General features: G+C 37.8%; 2 protein-coding genes across 4 annotated transcripts in view; both read right to left on the bottom strand.

The window, feature by feature from the left end:
- zgc:172090 (uncharacterized protein LOC565611 homolog) overlaps positions 1 to 19,107 on the bottom strand; it is a 144,076-nt gene that overhangs the window by 38,525 nt on the left and 86,444 nt on the right. The window lies entirely within an intron of this gene.
- Positions 4,112 to 19,107, bottom strand: part of LOC127568791 (CAP-Gly domain-containing linker protein 4-like) — a 206,060-nt gene continuing 191,064 nt past the window's right edge. For all 3 annotated transcript variants that reach the window (XM_052012954.1, XM_052012953.1, XM_052012955.1), the window contains one exon: positions 4,112 to 12,094. In XM_052012954.1, the coding sequence (XP_051868914.1) occupies positions 11,782 to 12,094 (313 nt within the window). In that variant the 3' untranslated portion in view covers positions 4,112 to 11,781. The remainder of the gene's footprint in view (positions 12,095 to 19,107) is intronic.

The raw sequence follows: 19,107 nt of genomic DNA, 5'->3' as shown, positions 1-19,107 counted from the left end.
GCTGGCTTTGGCAACAATGACCAGATCCTGAAAAATGAATAAATAATAAAAAGACTCACCGCTCTGTAGCATCTTATTGTCTGTTGTTCACCTGCTTTGTTTGTCCTGGTGCTCCTAACCCTTGTGGTCATAGCTGGCTGATAGAATGCCACTGACTTGAATGGCAGTGGATTGCAGAGGGTCAACACCATGCAACTGCAGTTTGCACCATCTTGCACTATAGCTTGTCAAAAAATACAGTCATAGAGTTCCACAGCATGGAAACAGCTGTCTTGACTGGCTCACTAGCAGGCAAGGCAGAGAGCAAGGGATGGGAACATAAATAATGTAAGCCCAAGAGAGATTAGCAGATTTCTGCTCCATGGAGCAATCCATTGTTAGACTGCTGTGATGGCCTGCAAGCCAACTTGGACTCCATTATCCACAGCCACAATAGCAGCAGTCTGGGCTTGCTTGGCAGCAAGCTAACCTACAAAAGCAAAAAACCTGCAGAAGCTGTAGAAAATACTGAGTCAGTCAGGTAGGAATTGACAAGCTGACCTTGCCTGACAGCAGCCTAAGCTGCTTTTGGTACAATGGAAGCTGTGACATCAGCCATAAAATGCTACATCACGGTCAGTTCCAAAACTCTATGAGTGGATATAGTCACCATAACCTGTCTAGAAACAGTGGGCACTAAGCGCTGCACCAAGCTCTGTGCTAAACTAATACCAGACTCCTCCAAGTTCCACAAATTAACTGCAGGCTCTGTTGTGGGTGCCCAATGCACATGAATTTTTGTTGCATACTCATCAGTCTTCCTTGATAGGCTGTTCATTTGAAGTCTACATCCAAGTCCTCTGCCCTAGCCCAGCCTCTGCCCTGGCTGCAAGCCACACATCACCAGTCTCTTGCCTCTAGCGCTGAGCTCAAAATTATGTGCAGCTTCAATTTATAAGCTCATGGCTGTAAAATCAAGCGACAGTGTACCTTCTTCATCACTCTTCATCTTACTGTTCCTGCACTGCTTGACCACATTGCACTTTTTGAAAAGAAAAGGATGCAAACGTAAGGTTACGTGAGATGAAGCTTGGAGATGGAGATGGAGATGAGGTTGGGCAGGGCAGTGAAACAAGGTCCAGACATACACCATCTCAAGCTTGTATGTCAGAGAAAACTGTGATGAGGAGGAAATAGATTGGCAAAAAATACAGAGAGTCTTAAAGTTACACAGCATGGAAGCAGTCCCTTCAGCCCAACTCGTCCATGCTGACCAAGGTGCCATACATTTACCTGCATTTGGCACATATCCCTTTAAATCCTTCCTATTCCATAAACCTATCCAAATGTCTTTTAAACGTTGTAATTGTACCTGCCTCTATCACTTCATCTGGCAGCTCTTTACATAGAAGATAGGCACAAGAGACTGCAGATCCTGGAATCTGGAGCAACAGGCAATCTGCTGGAGGAACTCAGCAAGTTGAGCAGTTTCTGTGGGAGGAAAGGAATTGTTGGCATTTCGGGTTGAAACCCTGCATCAGGATTGCTCATTCCATATATCCATTATGGTCTGTGTGACAAACATGTCCCGTAGGTCCCCTTTAAATCTTTCTCCCAATACATTAAATTAGTTATAGAAGACTTAACCTTACTGATGCATGTTGGTTACATTTGAGTTCTGTGCAAAGTTACATTTTCTATTTCTTTTTAAACATTCTTCATTGCAAAATAGATTTGAAATTCACAACTTTCCATTTATTGGCATTGATTAATACATTCAAAGGACAGCAAATAGAGGAATCATAGAACAGTACAGCACAATACAAGCCCTTCAGCCCACAATGTTGTGCTGACCTTTAAACCTAGCCTAACAATATCTAACCCCTTCCTCCCACATATCCCTCTATGTTAAATTCTTCCATATGCTTATCTAGCAATCTCTTGAATTTAACCAATGTACCTGCCTCCCCCACCGCCCCAGGCAGTGCATTCCATGCCCCAACCACTCTCTGGGTAAAAAAAACCTTCCTCTGATATCTCCCTTGAACTTCCCACCCATTACTTTAAAGCCATGCCCTCTTGTATTGAGCATTGGTGCCCTGGGAAAGAGGCACTGGCTGTCTACTCTGTCTATTCCTCTCAATATTTTGTATACCTCTATCATGTCTCCCCTCATCCTCCTTCTCTCCAAAGAGAAAAGCCCTAGCTCCTTTAGTCTCTCCTCATAATCCATACTCTCTAATCCAGGCAGCATCCTGGTAAATCTCCTCTGCACCCTTTCCAATGCTTCCACATCCTTCCTATAATGAGGCAACCAGAACTGGACACAATACTCTTAAGTGTGGTCTAACCAGAGTTTTGTAGAGCTGCATCATTACCTTGCGGCTCTTAAACTTGATCCCGTGACTTATGAATGTTAATATCCCATAAGCATTCTTAACTATCCTAGCCACCTGTGAGGCAACTTTCAGGGATCTGTGGATATGAACCCCCCAGATCCCTCTGTTCCTCTACACTGCCCAGAATCCTGCCATTAACTTTGTACTCTGCCTTGGAGTTTGTCCTTCCAAAGTGTACCACCTCACACTTCTCCAGATTGAACTCCATCTGCCACTTGTCAGCCCAGCTCTGCATCCTATCAATGTCCCTCTGCAATCTTCGACAATCCTCCACACTATCCACAACACCACCAACCTTTGTGTCGTCTGCAAACTTGCTAACCCACCCTTCCACCCCCTCATCCAAGTCATTAATAAAAATTACAAAAAGCAGAGGTCCCAGAACCGATCCTTGTGGGCAACCACTAGTCACAGCCCTCCAATCTGAATGCACTCCCTCCACCACAACCCTCTGCTTTCTACAGGCAAACCAATTCTGAATCCACACGGCCAAGCTTCCCTGGATCCCATGCCCTCTGACCTTCTGAAGAAGCCTATCATGTGGAACCTTGTCAAATGCCTGACTAAAATCCATGTAGACCACATCTACTGCACTACCCTCATCAATCTGCCTGGTCACCTCCTCAAAGAACCCTATCAGGCTTGTGAGACATGATCTGCCCTTCACAAAGCCATGCTGGCTGTCCCTGATCAGACCATGATTCTCTAAATGCCCATAGGTCCTATCTCTAAGAATCCTTTCCAACAGCTTGCACACCACAGACGTAAGGCTCACTGGTCTATAATTCCCTGGACTATCCCTACTACCTTTCTTGAATAAGGGGACAACATTTGCCACCCTCCAATCCTCCGGTACTTAAGAAACTTGGCTTGTGGATTTATATGGAGATCCCATTGTCCATTTATTATTACTCTGCAGAGAGATGCAGAAATCCCAGAAAAACAGGAAATACTCCTTACTCTTGTTGAGTTTTGGACACCAAGATATTATATCCTGAGAAGAAGTACAGACCTCCCAGCCTGATACCATATCTTAAAGGGTTATATTTTGAACAGTGGTTACATAAACTTGCCTTCTGGTCCCTTGAATTTAGAATATGATCTAATCAAGGTGTTCAAAATGATAAGCAGGATCGGTGGGAGAAGTAGTAAACCAAGAACGAGATACAGGCTATTCAATAGTGAAGCTCTTGATCTTTTATGCACACAAAGGGTAGTGGAAAGCTAGACCTTGGTTTCCCCAAAACAATTAAATGAAATTTTTAAGACTAACATCAATAATTTTTTTTCAACTAAGGATATCAAACAAACTGTAGTGACAACTGGAGTTAGGTGAAGTTCATCTGTGATCTAATTGAATGGTGTGGCAATATCAAAAGGACCGAATTGCCTTCTCCTAATCCTTACTTCAGGTGTCAAACCTCTTTCTGAAATCATAGATATCTTAAATGTTTGTAATAGTTTCTTCTTACAGGACCACTTTAAGGAAAATATAAATGAAATTTATTATCAAAATTAGTGAGACAAATTAAACTCCCATTCAATTTACAAAATGAGGTATATTGTTGGATTAATAAATTTGACAATTTTAGAATGAAATGCTGAAAGTTGACAGCTTGTTTATGTTGGCAATGATTTCTTTCCTGGACTTCGACACATCCAATTGTAAATGGAACTTCAAGGAACAACAAAAATATTAAAGAATTTAAAAATGTTTATTCTGTTTAGGAGAAAAAGGGACAAAACAATCTATGTCATGTTTAGTCATTATAGAAGTAAGTAAATGTCATACAACATAAAACGATACAAATAATGCATGATTCTAATCAAAGTTGCACTGAGTAAAGGATTTTTAAATGGGTTTGTCTTTTACAGTATTTGTGTTGTACATCTGTCTGACATTTATACTTGTACATGTTTAAAAATAAAGTTGGTCTATCTTAGCACAATGACAACAATCATTTTAAGAAAAAGACTTGTACATTAAAATAGTTCTTATCAAACATTTACATTTCTTAAAATTCATACAATAAAATACTGCAAATTTTTATTTTATTTAGAAAGCATTAGCTAACCCTCTGGAAGTGCCACTATAATTCAAAATAACCATAAAAATATCCAAAATAGCACAGGCTCTATTAAAAGCTGTTGAATTTATTGAAGTACCTTAGTCTTGCTGTGACTTAATATTATGAAGAAGCACTTGATTATTTTTTATCTTACATTTGATATGAGTATTTGTCTTGGCCTCAGTTGTTTCTCATGTAATAGCATGAGAGAAGGGGGTTGAGGATGTATGGAAGAAGAAATTACCCTTGCATTCCATCATTTTAAGAAATATGGATACACTGAGATAAAAATTCATTACGATTTTTTAAAATTCCTTCTTTTCCATATGGATGTCTTGAAGCTTATTAGGAATATATAGTATATAGTTCTAACAATCTTGCCCTATGAATTAGTATAGTTTAAGTCTGACAGTTCAGAGGCATCTGAATTCATGACAACAAAGCTAGATCTTGAATCCCACAATTTCCTATTAAACTGAAGCCACCAGGCCATCATAAATCTAATCCATCTGAATAAAAAACCTAGCACATCAATCATGGCTTACTCGTGGAAAGTCTTTGCCACATTTTCCTGATAGGCTCACTTCTAAAAACAGCAGCAAATCACACCTGAACCAATGGAATTTGTTGATGTGTGGATTTATTATTTTAAGATAAAAATATTTATTTAAACCTTTTAAACAATCTGATTTCTTCCAAAATTCAATAGATACTGCCAATTCATAACCTTCTCCCACCAATAGCAATTAGCTCATATTTAATAAACGCATGTTGCATTTTATAGTAAATCACTATAATCAGGGTAGATCAGGTTACAGATCTTAGTCAGAATAATGTACTGTTTGATAATGTAATACAATACTGTACAAAACTTATGTTATCCATGCTTGGGTGAGACAATGTGGAGAAAGACTAAGGTGGAGTCCACATCTGTAAGAATATTTTGCACACATTTCTCTATTGATTTTGTAAAAACAAAATTCTCTGACCTATAAAATGATAAAAAACATTTATTGCACCAGGTACTGCCATTAATACATTTTGATTTGATCCTACAGTTCTAACAATGGGTTTCCCTATGGAAATCTATTTATTGTTTCAGACTTTTGTGAACATCTTTTCCCAGGAAGAAGTAAAACATGATTTTAACTGCTAGGTGCTAAAGGCATTGTGTGTTATATTCAGTGAAATGAATAGATTCATGACAATGGATTGTTCAAGTACTATGTACCGCTTGACCTTGTTCCACATTGTAAGTAAACTGACAGCTTATTCTGTGATTGATAAATACACACGTTTATGGGAAGATTGTTTATCAGTTTTGTGTGTGCATTTGAAATAAAACAAAATATCAGATATCTATAGAGCCTTTGGCTTTAGAAATGGAACAGTGTACAAGAAGTCAAGCAACAAAGCACTGCAGAAAAAGGTGCTCAGACTGACTTTAGGAATGATAGTAAGTTTTTCATTGCAACTGTGTATACATGTACTTGTGCATATGACAATAAACTTGACTTTGATTGATAGCGTTGAATTCATGGTATTAGCAGGAGTCCCAAATGTGTTACACTCTTATGGTTATACTTTCTGCAGCTAGAACAGGAGGACAGAAGGATTCCAGGAAAGAGAAATTCCATTAGAACAAAATAGTAACCACCCACATCATTCTATCAACTTACAGGAGGCATGAATGGATTTGTTTAATTTAGTCCAAGGAATTGTGTCTACACAGGTTAAGATCATGTAGTGATATAGTGACGGCACTGTGGTGCCAGATATTCAGATATATTCAACTGACATGGACAACTGGGTTGCCATAGTTATTGGTAATCTAAACCACCAGCACATTCAACTTTTTGACCCTGCCTCTTTTCAAGCTGGCATAATCATTATTTACACAATCAACTGATGTGATGCTCCAGGGTGCATGGAATTAATTAGTTCATCAGTGAGCACAACCAACCAGTTAATCACATTTACTGCTGAGCAACAACAGAAAGGTTACAGATGACCAGGGCTGCATTTTCCAAAGTACATTGTTTGAGAGACTACACTGTAAAAATCTTTAGGACAAATTGGGGTTTCAAAATGTGCTTTGTAAGTGCAAATCAATTTTTCCACAAGGAATCCCTAAAACTATCCGAGTAGGTCCACTTCACATCTGCCCTTGTATCTCCTAGAATAAGCAGAGCTACCTCTGCATAATATATGCACCTGCACTGCTATGTTCAACAGCTTGTGACCAAATATATAGGATTTGTGAAGTGCTGCATTTTGTCTTTTGTTCCAGGCTACATGCACAGAAAATTGGTTAATATTACAATGTTATATCTAAGGTGCATCTGTCATAACATATATTGGAACATACTAACTTAGTTTTGTAAAAATAGCAGAATAGGAATCAGTAAGAAAGGGCAAGTGAAAAGATTTAGGTAATACTAAGTAATAAAAGAATCTAGGAGTGTTCTGCAAAGTATCGTTCTCTGTCACTTCAGATCTAGAAGTATTAGCTGTGTTTTTTGTTTAAGCAGAGAATTACCCAGGACATGTGACATGTGGAAACAAACACAAATTGACAGATGTGCCAAATCTGAAGTGCTCGTACATGTCACAAAGTGACCAAAGCATGCCGCTACATTCTATTGTTGTGGCTTTACATGTGAAATCATTCAAGGGTTTTAGTTCTAAACTTCAGCAATAAAACGTGCCTGGTTTCAGCTGCATTATGTGGCCTTCAGAATGAATGATCTTTAAGAACAGCCTTAGCACAAGTAGCTTGTGTACACATGCCACTAGTTATTATGACAGCTAGGTCATCATTTAAAAGACCTTGCAACTATTGCATTCAAGATTAAAGATGACCACTTTCATGTTCTATATTTATTTGTTCATGGGTCATGGACTTCACTGGCAAGGCTGGTATATATTTTCCATTTATGATGGCCCTCGAGCTGTTAAGGCAGTTAAGAGTCAACTGCATTGGAGAGTCCCGAGTCAAATAGACTAGATCTAAATGGTAATGATGGTAGATTCTGCTCTCTGGATGGTGTTATTGGAACTAGATAGGTTTTTATGACAATCCAGGAGTTTCATGATAACCATCACGGGCACCTAGGTTTTTATTCCAGATTTAGTTAGTTATTTACATTTTTCAGATAGCTTAATGGAATTTGAACTCCAGATATGAATGCCAGTCCATAAATAGTCTGGAAATCAGTACACTAACTTAGTGACTCTGCTACCAAACCCTTGCTGCACATATAGGGTTGATTTTGCCAGTAACCTTCTCCATTAAATCTGGAGCAAGATCTGGTTCTCATGTTACTATGTCACCACTCCATACTATTTACCATTTTCTGCAACATCTTCCACAGTAATTATAACTTATTTACAAAAGTGCTAATTATTTGTACTTGCAGTTGAGTCAATGAAGAAAGGACACTCTCTTTAATTTTAAACTTCAGAGAGGTATGGTCTATAAGGGCAATTTACTCTTCATTATGCCATTTAACTAAAAGTTTCTGAAGTAAACATTGGGAATGCTTAAATGTGAAGTAAAATGGAAAACACTCAGAATATCAACTATTTCCCTATCCACATCCACATCCTGATCTGCAATATATGTCTGGTATATCTTGTTTATATTGAAGATTTCTGATCCTGCTAAACAAAGATTGGTACTTAATTTACTTAGTGTTTGGATTTCCTCCCCATAAATTATATTGAAGGGGATAATACTTATGAGATCTGTTGAGACGTACCTGGTATCAAAACTAAAGCATCAGCAAATATAAGAACTTAAAATTAAAACAATAGTCAGGCTTAATTTGCAGAGAACTATACTGAATTCATATTTTTCAGAATTTCAAATAATGGTGCATTTCCTTTCAAGGTTGTCTGTTTTACTAATAAATGAATGACATTGAAATGGCACATTGAGTAGCTTTATATTTCTCTATATTACTATTCCAACAGTAATGCTACTTCTGGCAGCAATACAAAAACTATTAGTACTAACACTAAAGTTGGTGTTAGCAAATAATCACGACTATTTGTCAAACCAAGCAACAAAAGTGAAGCTGCACTTCATTGTGTATATCCAAAGCAGTTTTACTACCACCCATCAGATTTCCCTTAGCTACCACGACGAAAGAAAAAGATAAAATAAAATTCAAGAAACTACACAAACACAAAGCTGTTTATATTAAGCTTTTGTGAAATTGTTAATAAAAGTTCATTTCAACCTGACCATAGCCAGAAAAGGGAGTCAGCAAATACAGTATTTATACTGCTAAGTATAAAGTTGAAAATTATCTCTTCAGGGAATCTTGCTAACTTGCTTACCTTATGAGGCTGACAATGGGGTTGTTGCTAATAGCTGGTAAAGCAAAAGCATCACAGCTGAGTCAATTTTCCTCCCTCTCAAAGCTCAGTGGTAATAATGGGCCATTGACTTCAACTTTGTCATTTACAGGAAGTGGTACTGCTAATTTAGATCAGATCACATTATTATTGATGAAAAGGCCATTGACCTGAAACAAACTCATTTTTCCCTTTCCACAGATGTTGTCTGACCTTCTAATTGTTTCAAACATTTTCTGTTTTTAATACAATAGTTCTAATGTTGCTTGTTTACAAGAATAAATAAACTAGACAAGTACATTCCCATTAAGCAGCTTCTTCGGTACTATGAAATATAACAGCACAATGAAACAACACACTATAACATTTATATTCAAAAATATCAACCCTTCTCTCTGAAAAAGTTCTAAATATATAATATATATTATATAAAATTCTCAAAGTGCATCACATTTCTTCCTGTCTTGTACTGAGTTTGAATTACTTTCATATAATAACTGTTATAATGGTCTTTTTTGGGTGGGTCTAGAGGGGTAGATTAAAATAAATGTGATTAGATTAACTGTGTATAACTTCAGTTTTGAGACAAACGTATAGCTGTAAGTGAGCAGTTCGCAATAAAGCAGTGCATTGGCTGTGTTTGCACAAATATAGATGATTAAAAGTGTTAGGGGGAACAAAAATAACTTCATAGACCTAACTGGGACATCACATTTTGTTTGTACTTTCACTTACTTTCATTCATTGCACCCAAAAAATATTCTATGGCACTTGCATATAATGAAGCATCGTATGTTAGAATGCAATCTGTAATGCAATTGCTTTTCTATACACAAATCCAATACTGATAATCAGGTAAAAGCCAGAGCATTACCTTAATCAAAAGTGCACCATACTGCATGGATTACTGAAAACATGTTCATGCTTACAAACATCATTGCAAAACTTTACCCCATATTTCCATTCAAACCAATTTCAATTTTCTGTTAAAATCAAGTCTGGAGTTTCCTCTTTGATGTTACCCAAAGCAACTTCTAAAATTGCAACAAGGCTGATAGTCATTGTATTTTGCTGATGAAAAATTATGCCCAAGTAGTTTCCCAAATTCATTAAAAGGAATAAAACTGGACACTAATTAACACTGAACCCACAGCAGTATATTTTTTATTTGACCCTTAAAATGCATGTTTTTGTTCGTTTAGTCATCATTCTTGTTCATTAGCCAGGGAAGCCTGTTTAATAACATGCACTTTAGGAAACTATCCATCTTATGCAAGATTTACTTGACCTATATCAAGGTTTAAAGGGTTAAGTTATGGGGACTAGTTGCATTAACTTCACTGGCATGGTTCTGAGGTTAGAAGGTTGAAGAGAACGTAATTAAGTATTTTTACAACATGAAAAGGATTCTACGGAATCAATAGTGAGACTATTTCATCTTGTAGGTGGTACCAGAGCAAAAGGGTAAAATTTTATAATGAGAATTAATTCATTTAGCAATGAGATCAGAATCATTCGTTCACATAAAGGATAAAGGAAATTTGGAATTCACTGTGCAGAATGGCATGTCACTTGAAATTTCCAAGTTTGAGAGCGATGGAATTTCATTTGGTAAGAGTATCAAGCAATATGAAAAAGATGAATAGTGAAAATGAAGTAAAGATTAGCCCTTATGTAACAGGATAGCAGAACAACTTTTAAGGGATGAATGATCAATTCTGCTTTTAATGCCAAAAAGCCATGACTAGAATTACATAGAAATATACAGAATTTACAGCACAAAACCTGGCCACTCAGCCTAACTGTTCTATGCTGGTGTGCCTGCTGCACATGAGCTTCCTCCAATCTGTTTCATCCACCCCAGTATAGATATCCATCCATTTCTTTCTCCCCCATGTATTTAGCCAACTTCCCCCTAAAAGCCTTATGTTTTCAGCTCAGCTGCACCAAGCGGCAGTGTTTCCCATTCTAACAACTCTCTAGATAAAGAAATTTCTCTTCGTTTTCTTTTTCGATTTAGTAGAGACTATCATATATTTATCACTCCTGGCTTTTACAGTTCCTCACAGGTGGAAATATCATCTCCACCTCTGTAATATCAAACCCTTTCATAATTGTAATGACCACTATTCAGTCATCCTTCAGCCTTGTCATATCTGGAGAAGAGTCCCAAGATGTTCAATCTTTTTTGATAGTTATAACCTCTCAGTTCTGGTATCATACTTGTAAATCTCTCTTACAGAGCAGTCACCTTCAAGGAAACATGAGTGAGATATATGATCAAAATGAGTGAGATGGATTGAAAACCCATTGCTATGTATGAAATTCTGTACATTTTTAGGAATAAGATCTACCAAACAGGTAATATTTTTAAAGCAAAATGAGAGAGAGTCTGTACTCAAATGTTAAGAGGTGATGAGAGCCTTGCATGTTAGCACTGTTTTCTGTAGGAATAGTATAGTGCAGCATTCCTGGAACCTCAATACACATTAAAGCAGAAAGTATAAAGCAGGTCTAAGTGAGGATAAACATGAAAATATGCTCAAAAATTTGTATGTGAAGGGCCACTTGCCTGAAAACTAATCTCTGACTGGTAGATGGGCTGGAGGGCCTGTTTCTGTGCTGTACTACTCTAGTGCTAAATTCAAATAAATTTCAGAAGCAGAGTACAAAGTGCTGATGGAACTACATAGCATGTTTAGCACTGCCATACTTTCTAGGCATAGATTTCATGCTGTGCCCAAATATGTGGTTTACAAGAAAATGGAAAGGATCAAGGAAACGTGGGTATACTCTGCTTATCCGTGTGACTAATGACCAAAATTTCAGCCTTACAAATTGCAGAATTTGTTTGTGTCTATATTATGAATAATCTGTGTGCAAAGAGAGAGGAAACTCCAGGCTTAGATGCATATGTTGAATTCCCATTTTACTACATTCTCCTTACCTTGCTGAAAACAAAGCATTTACCACTAAATATCATCCACTAATTTTGTGCCATTAATGCCTCGGTACGTTACACGGCTCGGTCGTACTAGAACACCATAATTTGGTTTACAAGTAAAATAGCGTTTTTCTCCCACAGAGCCATCATTCTTGCCTTTTGGTGAACGCAATTCCAGTCCAAGCCATACACCAGGAGCAAAGTCAGTAGGTCCAATGTATCTAATGATCGCTATTTCACTGGAGCTGCTCAATAGGACCTGTGACCCTTCATGTAACTTCACATTTCTCTCAGTGGTACTTGTGCTGCTCCAGCTTCGTCTCATGATTGGATTTTTTGGCCTGGAAACAAGAAATAGTTGTTGTTTAGGGTAAAACATGCAAATTCTGACGAAAGCGCTCTGCCCAAGATATTAGTCTATCTTTCCTTTGCACTGCAGATCAACCTGCTCTGCATGTCCTGCATTTTTGGTTTTTATCTCAGATCTCCACCACTTTAATCTCTATGAAGCACATTTTGACTTTAGGTAACTTTAATGCTAAGGATGAAGACTGAGAGAAACAATTGCCTCTGATTCAATTTAATCTACTGGAAAGTACATATTCCTATAAAAGCTGTTTCTAATGTTTGGACGATAATTGGTCAATGTGGTACTGCGACGGCACTTGATATCATACAATTTTTTTTAAAAACTTAGTTCCAGCAGACACTTCAATAATACAAACTTTGAGGGTCTGAAAGGAATTAAAGGTTTTTACTTTAATATTCTTTTTTTTTGCTTCTCTACTGATTTCTCCATGCATACCTATCAGGCCATTCTGGAAACTGGCTACAAAAAGGCTATAAATATTGCGACATACTCAACACCTCTGTAGTGTGACTCTCCCCTTCTTATGGGAAAATGTTTAGATTCCACATGCTTAGATTCCATACCTGCTGGCCAGTATTTCACTGTCTCCCTCTTTTAGAGGTATGATAAGAAATCACTGTCTTTAGAGTGCAAACCTGTATTTTACCACTGCAGAGCATAAATTGCATTGTACAAAATATTTATCTACAAAATTTGATTCAGATTAATATTGCTAGCTCCAAAAACTTCTAACCAAAACTATATTTTTCTGCTAAACTAAAGAAGATTCTATTTACAAAGAAACGTCTAAATGTATAAAGCCCATTACTCAACATTCTTTCCACTAGCAGAAGCTTGCAACAAATTTGCACATATAATTTTAGTAAAATATATTATTAAATACACCCCATAACTAGCTTCATGTGGCTTCAGGTCTTGCTTAATTTCAAAGGTATACTAAAAAAACATAAGATGTCAGGGCACTAAGGCACTGGGAACTGCTGCACTTTCTAATTACACTTATTAAAATATCTTTAACGCTGTTAAAATAATGCAGGTTGAGATGACAATTTAATAGCCACTTTGTAGAGTTGCTGCTGATGGCAATTCTAGACTTTATTGGCAGTACCATAGGATAAATAAGACTGGGGAGGGGCCATGAGAGTAGAGTCAGTGTTTATATGTTTCATAAACAACTCCAATTAAATTGTGGTTAAAAAAAATATTAATTACTCTTCTAACAGCTGGCATACTAACAACTATATTTGTAAGTTCTTGTCACTAGCTTTGTACTATGTTACTAGGCTTGCTGTTTTGTAAGAGTGGTAAATAATGAGATCAATATTTTGTTTCTGAGTGACTATATAAATATAACCACTATTTGCTTCATCAACAAAAATATGCCAGCATTTCTACAACATAGTCTTATGTAATGATAAAAGGCAATAAAACAAATCACTCCCAGCTGGAGGCATTGTGCCATCTAAAGCTTCTCTCATTTTCTCCAACATTACAATTCTGCATTTTCATTATCATTAGGCTTCTTCAAAGAAACAAAATACTGATAGAATTCAGCTGTTAGATGGCAGCATCCTGCCCTTATCAAAAAAACACCATTATGTATTTTTCATAAAAAATGTCTTAAGAATTGTAAGCCTCATTACAGACACAGTATGGAGTCCAGATTGTCAAAATATTTATCTACCATCAAATATTCATCATGTACAACATTTTCTGAAACTTTAATGCTCAAACCCATCATTCAAGCAGCAATTTCATTCATATACTACCTTTAATGTGGTACAACATCTCAAGGCACAAGAGAGAATTGTTATCAGGCAAGATGAAATAGAGGCACGTGATAAAAGGTTTGATCAGAGAATCAGATTTAAAACAAGCATTTGAAATCAGGAAAGGTATAGGCAGGGAGGTTATGGTAGCACTAGAGGCGTCCATCCTAGGTACCTGCTATTCCTTATCTACATTCCACTCCCCAACAACACCTTTGATAGTGTCGTCCAAAATCATGTTGTTGATACCCAGACTCTGGTTCCCTTCTTTTTGTCTCTTTCTGATTGTTCATAAAGCCAAAATATAACAGTGCATAATTTAGCTGTCCTGTTTGTCCCTGAGATGCAAATGCCATATCCTCAGAAACATCTGCTTCTACCTCTTTGAAATGAAATTCTCCGACATTCATTACACCCAAGCTCAGCTTTGTTCGCTCTCCTCAATAGATTCCAATACCTTATCAAATATATACTCCAAGTAATGAAGAAATAGTCAAAGGTACAGCTGCCAACGCTGGTGTGATGAAAACTACAAAAGGCTAGAACTTGAAGACTGCAAAAACCACAGAAGAGGCTGGAGGGGTAACATTTCTCTCAGATTTCTTCAAACATCTCAGTGCAACCTCAGTGGAAACTCCTGCACACATGAAATATATGTAAATTTTAAGGCAACAAAAAAAAGCAACTGAACAGATCGTCTCAATCTCACAGACATGACTTCCTCACAATTGGTGGTTTACAATAATGAAGAGAAGCCATAGGTGATCTTTGCGTTACCAGATATCTTGGAAGAATGAGCAGTTTGACAGAGGACAGCAGGATCCAGTGGTGGTTTGTGTGTCCAGTAATGAATAACTAAACCTGTGATCTGCCACATATACTGTATGCCTAAGACTTAAGGATATGTGAATGATCTGTTGAATGCCAGAGTAGGTTTGAGAGGCTAAATGGCCTACAACTCTCTTTTTTTATGTTCCTCTTATGTTCCATGATCCTACAAGCCTCTTTATGTTTAATGTTACACTTTTTTTCCTTGCAAAGTTAATTTCATTTACTAGCAGAAACATAGCAACTCTCTCCCCAGTGGAAATGGGCTGGTACCAGAATTAAAATCAACCTGGTCAACTTACTGCTATGTTCTTGCTCTGCTGTTATACCTTTGTCAGGATATCCCAGACATGCCCCTGAATCAAGTATGAACCTCATTAGTGTAAGAAAACTGGTATCCTATGAAAGGGTCACAATTATTTTTTTATTCTTTCTGAACTGTAGGATCAGCTGTGAACACTGTGCTGAGTAAAATCTCGTGGGTAAGAGATAAAGCTCAGAAAAGGTAAATACTCAAATTATTTTTTGTGGTTCTAGGCTGAACAGAGTACAGGATAATTTAGGCAGCTGCAGAGTAGAAATGTTCCTATCCCCACCTTCTCCCTAGCCTACCTTCCTGCTGGCCAGTATTTCACTGTCTCCATCTTGCAGAGATGCTGAATTCAGGTCTAAAGCTTCATGGGATATATTGCCTAATAATCATCTAATACTTAAATTTTTTCTTCGTACAATAGTATTAACTAATGCATTATTACCTGCCATATAGTAGGTAGCTACAATTTTTCTCTCCTCATTCTGCAATATTCCTTTTAATTAGTAAAGTAAAACTTAAAATTTACATATATATCATGTGCGCAGGAGTTTCCACTGAGGTTGCACTGAGATCTTTAAAGAAATCTGATAGAAATGTTACCCCGTAATCCTTTAAAACACAGCATTCATCAAGAATGAGTACTACCATGCACAAGGCTTGAATTACACATGTTGCCCAGAAATTGGAGTTCACCCTTTCTTGTGCTAAACAGGTCCTGTCCATTCTTTTTAGTTATAAAGGCAAGTAATAGGTTACACCTTTAACATCCACTTTCTGTCCATGGATTGCATCCATGGATTGACCCAGCTAATTTTCCCATCATTGCTAATTGACCCAGAAATGTTTACAAGCAAGACCTAATGTATTCAAAACAGCATAAAAAACAAACACAAATGAGTCCAATTTCTAAGCACACATTTTTAGTCATATTAAAACTCCTGTTTCTTCAAGTATATCATTTTCTCCATTTCAGCACTGGTGAATCATAAATACCCCAATGTAGTTGCAGGCACGAGCACAGTTGTATCAATGTCAAGGGACAGAGGAACAAAACACATACATTCTGTGCTTTTATGCCCTATACAACTAATCAAGCACTACCTTCCAATTTGGTCAGGAAGTGATCTGCTTATTATTCTACTTAACATTTTGTGTCAATGACTCTTCCTCATTATTTTACCTGAGCAGAGAAATTCCCTTTGTTTTACTATTGCCCTTCTTGCCACCCTCTCCTCCCCTTCCCTGCTATGTAGACTAACTTTTTTCTGTCTTTCTCAGGTCTGATGAAGGATCCCAGACCCAAAACAATAACTGGTTTCTCTTTCCACAGATATTGCTAGACTGACTGAGTTCTTCCAACATTTCTGTTTTTGTTTCAGATTCCAGCATCTGCAGATCTATTTGTTTTCTGTGCTTGTTACTCTAGATTATGTATCTGGATTACAAGAACACAACAGACATTTGTTTATTCCCAAGGAGTAGCCTTCTAAATTTACCAAAGATCTGATGTCAAGAATGGAATGCAAACCAAATTGTATTTATATGCATAGCATTAAAATTAACTTAACTTACTAAAGGAGATTCATATAGCCTGAATGTTTAATGTTGAAAGGAAAAAACAGCATCAGGAGTTTCTGGACAAGTATTTGACAGAGTCACACGGCAGACATTCTTCACTGCATTTTCGAAATATCTTTACCCAAAACCAGAGGGATGTGTATTTAAGTCTCTCCTCAATTTGTTTTTACTCTCAAACATTTTCTGCCTCTTTAACTGGCATCAGGATATTATTTTTAAAAAATAGTCACGATGATCACAAAATTACTACTTTTGTAAAACCCCACCTGGTTCACTAATATCCTTCAGGGATGCGAATCTGCCGTCCTTACCTGCTGTAGTTTATATGTGATTCCAGATCTACCAATGAGTTAACTTGGAAATGGCCGAACAAGGGCTATTAAATAAGGGTAATAAAGGCTGGAATGCCCAAATTCTGAATAATGAACAAGTAAAACAAAATCACTACCATTCTTGGAGGGACTGAGGGGAAAGGTGGGTGAAATGGTTCATTCTCATGCGGAAATCATTTACAATATATTTCTTATAAAGATATTTCATATAACGACATTACGAGCTATTTCTCGTAATTCGTGGAAAGGTTGCTGTGCACAGTGACACTTCTAAGGCAAAACAAATGAACATCAAAAGTTACTTTAAAATAGTGACAATAAAATAGATGCAATGGTATCCTGCAATAACCACAACAATAGTATTTAGTTAAGTAGAACCATCAACATAGCAAAGCATCTTAAACTTCAAAGAAACAGGATTTGATATCAGCCACGTAACAATAAATTAGGGTTGAAAATATAAATCTTGGTAAAAGAAGTGAGGGATAAAAGAAGTAAAAGAAGATTGCGAGGGGATTGCGGAGGAGTAGGTCAGAGGTAGAAGGGGATGGGGAAAAGTCAGATCTAACAGGTACAGAGGCTTTGAGGAAGGAGAAGCAGAGTACAGGCTATAAAAGTAGTAAGGTGGATGGGCTAAAGTGCATTTACTTAAATGCAAGAAGCATCAGAAATAAGGGAGATGAACTGAGAGCTTGGATAAGTACATGGGACTACGATATTGTGGCTATTACAGAGACATGGCTGACATCAGGACAGGAATGGATATTGAATATTCCTGGTTTTCAGTGTTTTAAAAGGGATGGGTGGGGGGGAGAAGAGGAGGAGGGGTGGCGATACTGGTCAGGGACACTGTTACAGCTGCAGAAGGGGTAGATAATGTAGAAGGATCCTCTCTAGAGTCAATATGGGTGGAAGTTAGGAACAAGAAAGGAGCTGTTACCCTCCTGGGAGTATTCTATAGGCCCCCCCGGTAGCAGTAAGGATACCGAGGAGCAGATTGGGAGGCAGTTTTTGGAAAGATGCAAAAATAACAGGGTTATTATAATGGGAGACTTCAACTTTCCAAATATTGATTGGCACCTACTTAGTGCCAAAGGTTTAGATGGGGCTGAGTTTGTTAGGTGTGTACCGGACGGATTCCTGACATGGTATGTTAACAGGCCAACTAGAGGGAATCCCATATTAGATCTAGTTTTAGGTAATGAACTGGGACAGGTGACAGATCTATCGGTGGGTGAGCATTTGGGGGACAGTGACCATTGCTCCATAACCTTTATAATTCTCATGGACAGAGATAAGAACAAAGAGGACAGGAAGATATTTCATTGGGGAAAGGCAAATTATGAGGCTATAAGGCAAGAACTTGGGAGTGTAAATTGGGATGACATTTTTGAAGGGAAATGTACTGTGGAGATGTGGTCGATGTTCAGGGATCTTTTGCAGGATGTTAGGGATAAATTTGTCACAGTGAGGCAGTGAAGGAACTGTGGGTGATGAGAGAGGTGGAACAACTAGTTAGGAAGAAAAAGGCAGCATACATAAGGTGTAAGCAGCAAGGATCAGACAGGGATCATGAGGAATATAGAGTAGCAAGGAAGGAACTCAAGAAAGGGCCAAGGAGAGCGAGAAGGGGACATGAAAAGGCTTTGGCGAGTAGGGTCAAGGAGGATCCCAAGGTTTTTTTCTCGTACGTGAAGAGCAGAAGAATGGCTAGAGTAAAGGTAGTCCGATTAAAGACAAAGGTGGGAGGATGTGCCTGGAAGCTGTGGAAGTGGGTGAGGTTCTCAATGAATACTTCTCTTCAGTATTCACTAAGGAAAGGGGTCTTGATGATGCTGAGGACAGTGTTGGTGAGGGTAATGTTCTAGAGTATGTAGCTATCAAGGGAGAGGATGTGTTGGAGTTATTAGAAAATATTAGGACAGATAAGTCCCTGGGCCCTGACGGAATATTCCCCAGGCTGCTTTGTGAGGCAAGGGAGGAGATTGCTGAACCGTTGGTTAGGATCTTTGAGTCCTCGTTGTCCACGGGGATGGTACCGGAGGATTGGAGGGTGGCGAATGTTGTCCCCTTATTCAAAACAAGTAGTAGGGATAGTCCAGGGAATTACAGACCAGTGAACCTTACATCTGTGGTGGGTAAGCTGTTAGAAAGGATTCTAAGA

The sequence above is a fragment of the Pristis pectinata genome, chromosome 3 (assembly GCF_009764475.1).
Source record: "Pristis pectinata isolate sPriPec2 chromosome 3, sPriPec2.1.pri, whole genome shotgun sequence".
NCBI lineage: Eukaryota > Metazoa > Chordata > Chondrichthyes > Rhinopristiformes > Pristidae > Pristis > Pristis pectinata.
This window is presented reverse-complemented; position numbering and strand designations above follow the sequence as displayed.